The sequence below is a fragment of the Nannospalax galili genome, unplaced genomic scaffold, assembly GCF_000622305.1.
Source record: "Nannospalax galili isolate Female #2095 unplaced genomic scaffold, S.galili_v1.0 scaffold1138, whole genome shotgun sequence".
Lineage (NCBI taxonomy): Eukaryota > Metazoa > Chordata > Mammalia > Rodentia > Spalacidae > Nannospalax > Nannospalax galili.
The window spans coordinates 2,869,997-2,881,447 of record NW_008342297.1 but is presented as its reverse complement, the minus strand read 5'-3'; the positions used below and the strand labels follow the sequence as shown (position 1 = coordinate 2,881,447).

Sequence of the window (11,451 nt, the reverse complement as noted above, 5' to 3'; positions counted from 1 at the left end):
CATCCTTTTCTCCTGCTAACCAAGGATGCAGGGCTGAAAGCCACGGCACTTGGGAACAGGCCATGCTATTTTGAGAGCCTGGGACCAAGGCTCACCCTCCCTGGCAGCAGGCTGAAGAGCTCAGCCATCGGGAACAATAGTGGAGACTCTTTCTTAGCACAGCAGACGTTCTGGGAGCACTTAGCTGAACCCAGAGCTTAGAAGCAGCCGTCAATCTCTAGTGCTATAGGGGAAGCATGGTCTGTATTCATCAGGGGTCTGACATGGCTAGCCTGGGTTGAGGCCACATCTCTTTACAGGAGAATTGGAGCTGATTTCTGGTTCCTGATAACTCAAGGGGTTGTTTAATTTTCAAAAAATGTTCACAGTGTGCTAATATCATTAATATAAAATGGTTTATATATTTCAACACTATGACAGGATTTATCATACTTATACTTTGTCATCATATGCATGTTTTCAAGAGAGAGAGAGAGAGAGAGAGAGAGAGAGAGAGAGAGAGAGACCAGGCAGATCTAGCTCTCCATAAGAGCTTACCAGAAACCTAGCCTTAGCTAAAGCAGCTTGCTGGACAGCACCAGGCTCCATGTACCCTAAATAAGCCATGCAGACTCTTCAAGTTCTGCAGCTAAGCCTGTCTTGCTCAGGAGGGGTTCCTGGCCTTCTTAATGCTTTGTTTTAAACTTCTCAGGGCATACGATTTGGGACTGGTGGGTCTGGGCACATGGTTCGGGATGGCTGGAACCTTAGGTCTGGAGGTCATCCTGACAAATGTTCATAAAGCACTTAGCACAGCACGTGGCACACGGCTATTATTATTATTATTATATTATTATTATTATTATTTATATCTTCACCCTCAGACAGGCACCTCAGTTCCTTTCTTCACAATGGTGAACTGGAACAAGACCCTGAGGTCGAAGTTCCGAGAGGCCCGGCTGTCTGTTGTCCATCTGGTGCGTGTTCTCCATCCAGCCTCGGCATCTGCTGCCCAGTGTTACACCCAGCACACTTCTTGGGCCACACAAAAGTGAGGCCCTTTCCTAAAAAAAGACACAGCCTTGTGCTGAAGCTAGGTAAGAGGAGCCAGCAGGAGGTCCTGGGAGGCTTAGATCGGCTTCATGATGTTCCTCTGGGAGCCCACCATGGGCCGCTCGCAAGGGATTCACTGTAGGATGAAAACAGAAGGACTTTCAGGGCCTCATTAGCTCCAGGCCACATTTGACGTGAAGTGCTGGGTATGAGGTTAGTCACCTCTGCATGAAAAGCACCAGTCTACCCTACATACTTTCTATGCTAATCCATATATATATATATATATATATATATATATATATGGAATACAATATATACCAAACGGATATACAAATATTATATATAATACATGAAATTTTGAGTACTGAGTTACAAAGGTAAATATGACATACAGTGACAGTATATGACATAATTTAAATTTAATTCTCCCCATAAATCTGTATGGTAGATTCACAGCCCTGCACCTTTTTTGTCTTTTTGAGACAGGGTCATCCCTGTAGCCCCAGTAGGCCTGGAATTCACTATATAGACCAGGCTGGCCTTGATCTCACAAAGATCTGCCTGTTTCTGCCTCCTGAGTGCTGGGATTAAAGGCATGTGACACCAGGCCCAGCCCTCATAACCCCTTTTCACAGATAAATTGAGGCTCAGGGCACAGAGCTGGGAAGCTGAGATCTGGGGTTTAAATCTGACAGGGAATTAGGAGCGTAGCTCTGTATACCATTTGCCTATTGTGCCCAAGGTCCTGGGTTTTATCCCCAGCATTGCAGTAAAATAAAGTAACTGAACCACCAACAATCTGGTTCGAGAGTCTGTTCTTTTCTTTTTGGTGTTGGGGATTCAACTGAGGGCTTCTTGTGGGCTTTAGTGTATATTCCGCCACTGAGCTACAATAACTCCCAGACTGTTGCTGTTGTTTTTAAGACAGTGTCTTACCACACATCCCAGGCTGGTCTTGAAAACCTCCCTTAGCCCTCCAAAGTGCTTGGAGTGTAGGGTGTACCACCATGCCCAGGTCTAAACTGTTCTTAACCACTGACAGATTTACCAAAGAATAGGAAAGGATATTCTATCTGAAGTCTCTAAAATACTAGGAGCATTTTTAAAAAGTGAATATATTAAAACTAAGGATTATAAGAATAAAATAAAATATAAATGGACTGGAGAGATGGCTCAGTAGTTAAGAGTACAGACTACTCTAACAGAGGAAATGGGTTTGGTTCCCAGCACCCACATGGCCGCTAACAACTGTTTATAACTCCAGTTCCAGGGGATCACCCTCTTCTGACCTCCGTGAGTATTGCACAAAATGGGTGCACTTATACACATGTAGGCAATACACTCATATCCATAAATAATTAAAAAAGAGTAAAATATAAATGACCTAGATCTACTCTCTTACTTTACAGGGATAGGGATTTATCCATAGCACTTCCTCCGTCCCTTTCACGAATCACTGCAGGGGAAGTATAGGACCAGTAACGGACACAGGGGACAGAGGCCAGGTGTAGCCTTTTGTCACAGCACAGGCCTCTCCCGGGCCAGTCACATGCACATATACACACACGCACACACACGTGCCCCAGCACACCTGCATGGCTGTCCTGCTGAGCAGGCTTTCCTCCGGACGGTGCTTGCTGTGGTGGGGGAGCTCTGTGTTATCCCGGTAGTCTCGGCCTTTGGAGTGCTGCAGCTGTAGGACCGCTGGGCTCTTGACTGGCAGGGGTGGTCGTGGTGCTGGTGTGGGTGTCGTCTGCTGGCTCATTTCTGACCTGGAAGGCTTGATGGGCCTCTTGGCTGGCACTGGGGCTTGGGCACTGGCCGAGGTCTTGGGCTTCCCTTGACTCTTGTCCCCACTGGTCGTCCTGCCCTCAGCAGGGGAGGAGCAGGTGAAGGAGCGGACCCGGGGTGTGGGGCCAATTACAGGCATGGGGGCCTGCTTGCCCGTCCCCTTGCTGCTTTCGGCTTCCGGGGCTTTGGGGAGCAGGACACTGGGTGATGAGATTCCTAGGTCTGGGCAGGGTGGGGGCTCCTTCCGCAGCATCTTGGGGGACTCCTGCTCTTTCCTAGGAACCAGCTTAGGGAAGGAACTCACAGACCCATACAGTGGGTTCTCAAACATCTCTGGCTTCGTCAGCTGGAGGTCCTCCTGAAGCAAAGCTTCTGCTGGGTTCTTCCCCAGGTCACCAGGTCTGGGGAGAGGGAGGGGAGTGGGAAGAAATGTGTGCAGAAGTCAGGATCTGGGAAGTGGAAGCTTCATGCTTCTGGGCTTTCATTTTGGGATAATAAAAATCTAGAACTAGATACAAATGGCGGTTGCATAATGGGACTATACCGAATGTCATGAAATTATTCATTTTGAAATGGATAATTGTACATGATCTTCCCCTTGATAATTTTTTAAATTAATAAATAACAAGAGGAGAAGGTGTGATGCTACTCTGCATTTCTCCATATCCTCAGAGACAACCTCAGCTCTGGGCTGAGATCTTTCCCACTAAAAACCAAACACCAACCAACCAACCAAAACCCAAAGCTGTTCATACAAATGCATCTGGAAGCAAGGGAGACATCCCTGGAGGTTTTGAGGAGAGGGAAATGTGAACTTACATGACACCCCAATATCAACCCTGTTTTCAGCAGACAATGCTGCCTCCCCCTCTCCTGGCATCCCCAAGGACCCCCACACTCTTCTCTGCTGTGTTCAGCAATTCTGTTCTGGCCCCTCACTTGCATGGATGCTCTGGAGAATGGAAGAATGGATCAGTGACCATCTGTGCTCCATGCAGCAAACATGTAGGAAGCCACAGCGAAGCTGCCATGCACCACAGAACAAGCCCTGGGCTCAGGGACTATAGTCATGGCATTCTCCCCAGAGTCTTAAAGCGTTCTCTTGGGAGGACTCTAGGAAGTACAGTTCCTACGACAGTTAATCTCAGTGGTCAACTTGATGGGATCTAGAATCACCTGGGAGACAGGCCTCTGGGCATGCCAATGGGGGACTGTGTTTATTGGGTTAACTGAAGTGGGAAGACTTGCCCATAGTGGGCAGCATCATCCCATGGGCTGGGGTCCTGGATGAATAAAGAGGAGAACTGGCTGAGCACCAGTGTTCATCTCTCTCTGCTTCTTGACTCTGAGGCCAGCTGCCCCAAGCTCTTCCCTCACTTCAGGGCTCGTGGTAGGAAGGAACAAACAGCGTGTGTGTGCGTGTGTGTGTGTGTCTAACCAGAGGGACAGATGTGAGTACTGGGAAACAAACGCTAATGACAAGCACACAGCCCATTTGCAGCATGGGCAGGTCCCAGGCCGTAACGCCAGGGAAAGTAGCGCTGTCTTCTCTTGCCTGTTTCCTAATTGCTCGCAGGTCTCACTTGAGGTGACCTGCTGCTGAGCAAGTTATGAAGTGAGGAACAGGAGCTCACTTCTTCTAGCTACTGGCACGATCGTGATCTCCCAGGACAGTGTTCTGGGTTCTGCTTGCTGCAGAAAGGATGCCATGGTGGAAGAAATGAAATGTGGGTCCTTGGGAGCTTATTGCTCTGCTTGGCTGAGGGAACTATGAGCAAAACTGTTCAGAGGTGCTGGGTCTCAGGGAGGATATCTTCCTCCAAGGGCCAAAGAGAGGAAGCCGTGGAGGCTTTGGGAGAGGAACCTAGCTTGTTCCTTTTTTCCCCCAATTTTTAAAATTTAATTACTTTTATTTTATGTGTATGACTTTTATGCCTGTATGTATGTAAGTACACCTGTGTTGTGCAATGCCTGTAGAGGACAGAAGAGGGTGCTGGAACTCTGGAACTGGAGTTATGGATAGTTGTTAGCCACCATGTGGGTACTGGGATTCAAACCCAGGTCCTCTGCAATAGCAGCCAGTGATCTTAACCACTGAACCATCTCTCCAGTCCCATCCTAGCTTGATACTTAAAAAAAAAAAACTACATTTACAAATTTATACATGAGTGTATATGTGTATACACCATGTGTGCGTGATGTGTGTGTGTGTGATGTGTGTGTGTGGAGGTCAGAGTGCAGCTTGTGGAAGACAGTTCTCTTCTTCCAGCACATGGGTTCTGGGGATTGACCCAGGTTGTGGGGCTTGGCAGCAGCACCGTCACCTGCTGAGCCATCTTGCTGATCCTCATGCTACGCCCTTTCTAACTGTCAACAGGAGAGTCTGGAAAGTTGTGTATTAGAACAGAGATGCTCATTTTTGAGAAAAGAGAGAAATTTGGTGGGGTAGATTTCTACTCAGAAATCCCCATTTGTGTTCCACAGGGTCCTCCAGGGAGTGGAAGATGCCCGAGGAGTCGCTGGTTTTAGAAATGTCGTTGTCATGGGGCTGGAGAGATGGCTCAGCACTTAGGAGCACTGGCTCCTCTTGCAGAGGACCCAGGTTTGATTCCCAGTACCCACATGGTGGCTATGAACCATCCTTAACTCCAGTTCCAGGGAATCCAATGCCCTCTTCTGACCTCCACAGGCATTGCATGACACACATACATTTACATATCTGTAGGCAATACACTCATACACATAAAATAATAATAGATAAAATATATTAAAATGAAAGAAATGTTGTCAGTAAGTACAGACTTTGTAAGAGGTTCTTTTCTTGGCACCGCCCCCTCCTCCACTAATCCCCTTTAAAATCAAGTTGCACCCATTATTTAGGATGTGGGCAGAAGCTAGAGTAGTCAGAGCAGATCCCAACCCCTGCCCTCTTGAGGCTGTCATCTGGGGGGCATTGTGAGCAGGAAAATACTTAATTCAGAGGACACTTACCTTGCCTCCTGGGCCCTGGGGCAGGGACCTCGGTTGGCTGTGGAGGACGAGAACTTCTTTGGAGACAGAGGTGGCTGGGAGGGAGGGGTCAGTGGACCCTCTCCTCTCCCAGGCCCCAGGGAGGAGTCCTTGGGTAGCTGGTCATAGCTCCAGGTTGTGAGCTGCTGGTCTGGGGACAGGGATGGCTTCCCATGCAGGGGCTGTCCGAAGGGTCCCATGCCCATGTAGTTGGGGTTGATGATCTCTGTGAGACTGGGGGCACCACAGGCAGCAGGGACCCTGTGGGAAGAGATGGAGGCATGACTGAGACCTCTTCCCATCTTGGTTGGTCCCGGCCTGAGGACAGTGCCCCGGGGTCCTTAGTCTCTCTGTACTTTCATTTCTGAGGCAGTGGGCACATTTGTTCATTCGTGTACTTGCAACACAGTAGAGGGAGATAAGAGGGAGGGCTGGGTCCCACTGGGGCAGGGAGGGGCTAGAGAAGGCCCACCCAAGGTGGTCTTTGAGCTGAGACTGGATGTCATGCAGACAAGAGAGAAGAAAGGGAGCAGGCTTTGGACAATGCCAAGGGTGAAGCAAAGGCCCTGGCGTCGGGGCAGGGTTTGGCCTATTGTAAGACTCTCTGAAGGCCAGTCAGCAAGTGGGATAGGGGCATGAGCACCTGCAGGCCCAGAGCTGTGGAAGGGTCAGAGTGTAAGGAGGGCATTTTCAAGGCAGACTCTAGACAAAGTTCACCTAGGATACGTTGGTTTCACATTCTGTGTAAGGCATCAGAATGACAAGATGTGTATGTGGTCACAGAGGTCAAGGCTTAGAGGTGCAAATGGGAGGTTTGAAAACTGTGGAGGACACAGTTCTGACACGGGTGAAACAAACTTGCAGTCACACGCCACACCCTGTCACTGTGTCAGGTACCGACTCAGGAGGACTAACAACATTCTGAGGATATAGCTTGTAAGGAGCCTCTGCACATACCCTCTTCCCACACAGCCAGGTCACCAGCTTTAGCTCATGCCCACCTACTAATGTCTGCTACTGGCAAGTCACCAAGGGAAAAGAAGAAGCTTGAAGCAGATGATGACACTGCAGAGCTGGCTGCAGTCTGTAGGGGACAGAGACGGAAAGCTGCAAGGGAAGCCACAGGGTCCTCACTGTGACCATTTGCAGTTGGAGGGGACTAGGGAGCGGGCTAGAGCAGAGTGTTGCCGTGTGCAAGGGGTGAGGGCTAGAGGGGAACGCAGAAGAGGAACAGAGCAGCTGCCTTTAGCAGGTTAGCCGGCAGACACCAGAACCCTAGCCAGTTTAATTCTGGGACTCAAGATCACATCAGGAGGTGGAAGCAATCCTGGTATTGAGGACCACTGTCCTCTAATAATGCAGATTGGAATGTCTGATCTATCAAGAGCAACCTGGATACATTTCTTTCAATCATCTTTTCTGTTTTTTTTTTTTCTGGTCTTTTTGAGACAGGGTCTCCCTATAGACCCAGCTGGCCTGGAACTCACTATGTAGACCAGGCTGGGCTTGAATTCACAGGGATCTGCCTAGTCTCTGCCTCCCAAGTGCCAGGACTAAAGGGTGTGCCACCATGTCTGGACAGCCAGCACCACGCTGGTTAGTTTTAACCGTGGACTTGATACAACCTAGAATCATCTGGGAAAGAGCCTTAATGAGGAATTATCTAGATGAGGATGGCCTGTGGGCATGTTTGTAGGGGCCTGTCTTGACTGACTGATGTAGGAAGACCCAGCCCACTGTGGGTGGCGCCATTTCCTAGGCTGGGGCCTGAAACTTTAAGAATGAAGAAAGCAAGCAAGGAGTCATGCATTTATTCTCTCTCTGTTCTTGACTGTGGATGTGACGCTTTAAGTTCTTGCTCTGACATCATCACAGTAATGGGGACTTGGGTATAACCTGGATCTGTTAGCCAAACAAACCTTTTCTTTCCTAGCTTGCTTTTGGTCAGAGTATTTGTCACAATAGGAACAAAGATAGATGGTCTCAGATGGGGACACATGAATGCTGATGTTCCTGGCCTCGTGGGACCGGGAATGCAGGGAAGGCACGTGCTGCCCTGGAATCACTCAGTCATCTGCAGCCCCTTCTGCCCGGACCGTGCACCCTTCCACCAGCTAGCAGTGAGTTTCTAGGCCAGGAATCATATTTGCCTTAGTTTCTCCCCGACATACAACAGGTGCGATGCTGGTTGAGCTGAACTGAACTTTCCAACACAGTAGGATCGCCTAGGCTTCATCAGTCATGAGGACCTCCCCAGAGAGGTGGATTTGTGCTCAGGTGTGAAGCTAAGGCAGGAGAATGAGTCCTCTGGGCTACGGCATCCTGTTCCTCCAGCCTCGGCTTTCCTGTTCCCTGCGTTGCCCTCTCCTGGACTCTGGCCTGTAAAGCCCTCCTAGTCGCACTGAGTCTTAGAAAGTGTGCTCTACCTGCCGGCAGGCTCCCACTGCCTCATGGGGTCATGGCTGGTGAGGGTCTTCATACACTTCATTCCACTGGACTCATCCCGCTCTGTCTTCACAAAGTCTGGAAGAGAAGGCCCAGGAAGGAGCATGTGAGGACTCGGCCCCCACACAGGTCAGACATGGCAAAGTGCTATCCATTTGCAAGCCAAAGCTGGACAGTAAACAGCCGTCAGGGCAGGTGTTTTAAGCAAGAGTCTGAGGCTTCCAAATCCTCAGGTTCAGTGATTGATTAATAATGCCTGCCATAGCTCCAAAAGGAAAATGGATAGTCATGGCCCAGTTGTCATTTCATGAAGTATTTCCAACTTATTGGTTCAGTCAGGGACAAAACAGGCAAACATTTCTCATCAGAGCTGAACAAAACAAACACAACTATGTAACTCTGTAAGAGTACTTTGTACTCAGAGCCAATCTGTTCATGGGGCTTAGGGAGAGCGAGGACTCCCAGCTTTATTTCTGAATTGGATGCCTGGCTGCTAGGTGCTGACTCTCCATCTCTCCAACCCACTGTCCCACTAAAGAGCTCCACAGGGCACAGGGGAGCCACAGAGGGAGTGTCAGTGCCTCCCCTGGCACGGGGAGCCCCACTTCCCATGAAGCGAGCTCTGTTCTCTCTGTTCCCATAACACACAGACAAGCATTGTGCCTTCCAGCTCCTGCCCTAGATGAACCCGTACCTTCACCTTTGCCTAGCCACTTTCTAGGTATGTAACCTTCAACCAGTCACCTAGGCGCTCTGTGCCTCAGTTTCCCCATCTGCCAAACAAGGATAACCACACTCGGCTCACAGGGCTGTTGTGAGAGATAAATGAGACATGAGACACAGGCTAGCTTTGATCTTATGATCCTCCTGCCTCAGCCTCCTGAGTACCAGGAGTACAGGTGTGTGCCATCACACCCAGCTGCCTAAGTCTTTCCAAATCATGTTCTGTTTTGAGGGTACAGGACAGAATACTGAATGACTTTGCTGAGAGAACGCACATGCCTGTCTCTGACACAGTAGCCCCTGGGAGAGCCCAGAGGGGGTTGGCCTACCGTAGAGTTTTTCCCTCTTCTTGCCCTGGGAAGTCTGCAGCTTAATCTCCCCCTGGAAGTGGCCAGTCATCTCCCCGTGGTGAGTGAGAGGTGTGTAGATGGGCAGCTGAGTCTCTGTGGCCTCCAGCCGAAGGGCAATGCACCCTTCACCTGGGGAGAGGAGTGATAAGAGCAAGCAAAGTCAAGACCTTAATATGGGGCAGCCTTGGCACATGCCTGGAGATCAGCTCTTCCACCGGAAGACAGTACCTTGAAACAATTGTCCAGGTAGGTATTAGCTAACAAACCCTCTCGATCAATGCCTTAGCAATTTGGGGCAAATGTCTCAAGTCTCATAGCAGAAAGAACTCTCTATGGATTAACATGAAGAGAAAAATGAAATCTTTGAAAATCCTTCAGAGAAACAGAGTTAAATGCTAATCCGATTGCTGAAGGGAATATTCACTTCCCAAGGTTTGAAACAGAGCAAGAAATAAAAAAACAGACAGGCAGGTAAGAGCATAGATGAGTCTAAAATTTTTTAAAGTTTTCTTTTTTTTAAATGTACGTGTGTTTTGCCTGCACGGATCTAAGGGCACCGTGGGTGCTATGCCCAAGGAGGCCAGAAGAGGGCACTGGATCCCCTGGAACTGGAGTATTGGATGGTTGTTATCTGCCATGTGGGTGTTGGGAACCAAGCCCAGGTCCTCTGCAAGAGCAGCCAGTGCTCTTAACTGCTGAGTCATCTCACCAGTCTCCAAGTCTAAAACTTTTGTATAAAGAAAAAAAAAAAATTGAAACAAAAAGGAGCCAGACTGGGAAGCTGATTTACCAGCAGGGCGGGCTTCAGGTCCGGACCTCAGGCTGAGGAGCTGGCTGGGGATGCAGAAGAGGCACACTGGTGCAGGCAGACTTGGGTTCAGGTCATAGTCCATCTGATGACTATCTGTGTGACTTCGACAGGTCACTTGACCTCTCTGGGCCTCAATTCACCCATTTACTGACTGAGGAACAACACCTACTCCTTTAGGTCTTGTTATATAAGTCATAGAATATCTACAACTTGCCTGGCAAGGCTAGGAGGGAGGATCAAGGTTTCTGGCAGTTGTACTAGAAGCCCCAAGGGGCAGGAATGGAAACCCACCAGGAAAAGTCCCTTTGGCAGTCCTGGGACAGAGAAAGGGGTAGCAGAGGGCACGGCAGGGAGCGGCAGGTGGTGAGCCATCACCTCTTTCATTTCAGAGGCTGTGGCTAATGGGCAGATGAGGCCCCTGGCCTGGGATGCTTACCATATGATTCATCACTGTCCGAGGACTTAATGCTGATCAAGATGTGCTGGTCCAGGAGGTACTCAGGGTCAGAGATAATGGGCTTCAGCTGCAGAGGAGGCACTGGATTAGAGTCCACAGGTGGGGGCAGGTGGGGACAGGTGGATGAGGGTCACAGGTATTGATGTCAGGAACACACAGGATGGAACTGAAGATATTCTTTCAACCATACTCAATTCTTGGCTCTCCATGCCCAAAGGAGGAAATAGGAGCCCATCTGTACAGTCTGCCCAGCCAGGAGGAGGGGGATAAGTTTTTCCTGAGCCCCAGGTCTCCTAAGCTCAGCTGAGCTCCCAGGCCCCAAGTCCATTACCTCCACCCTCCCTTCCCTTCTCTGCAGGGACCTAGGGGGAGGGGCCAGTAACCAGGTCTGGAATAATCCCCCCCCCCCCCAGTGCCATCCTTCTTCTCAGCCTCCTGCCAGGTCTGCAGCCTCGGCTGAGGCTGAAGTGTTCTGTAGATTGCTAGAGGTATGGCTTGGTGAATGACAGACTCCTACATGCCAGTCCTGCCCCCAACTTCCTGCTGCTAAAAAATTGCTCAGACATGCTGGGGATATAGTTCAATGGTAGGGTGCTTGTCTAGCATGTGCAAAGGCTTGGATTCAACCCCTATCACTACAAGAAATAAACAGACAAACAAATAAGTCCTGGACCTGGTGTTGCACATCTATAATCCCAGTACTTGGGAGGCTGAGGGAGGAGGATTGCTGCAAGTTGGTGGCCAGCCTGGTTTACAAAGCAAGTTCTTGGCTAGCCAGGGCTACAAAGCAAGGGCCTTTGGAAAGGAAGGAAGGAAGGGAGGGAGGGAGG

At 49.6% G+C, this 11,451-nt stretch overlaps 1 protein-coding gene across 1 annotated transcript in view; it reads right to left on the bottom strand.

Moving 5' to 3' along the window:
* Window positions 1-470: 470 nt before the first annotated feature.
* Window positions 471-11,451, bottom strand: part of Inpp5d (inositol polyphosphate-5-phosphatase D) — a 121,706-nt gene continuing 110,725 nt past the window's right edge. Inside the window, exons 22-27 of the mRNA XM_008838107.2 lie at window positions 10,601-10,688; window positions 9,333-9,482; window positions 8,262-8,358; window positions 5,818-6,096; window positions 2,627-3,227; window positions 471-1,168 (exon numbers count right to left, since the gene is read on the bottom strand). Coding sequence (XP_008836329.1) covers window positions 1,166-1,168; window positions 2,627-3,227; window positions 5,818-6,096; window positions 8,262-8,358; window positions 9,333-9,482; window positions 10,601-10,688 — 1,218 coding nt within the window. The 3' untranslated portion in view covers window positions 471-1,165. The remainder of the gene's footprint in view (window positions 1,169-2,626; window positions 3,228-5,817; window positions 6,097-8,261; window positions 8,359-9,332; window positions 9,483-10,600; window positions 10,689-11,451) is intronic.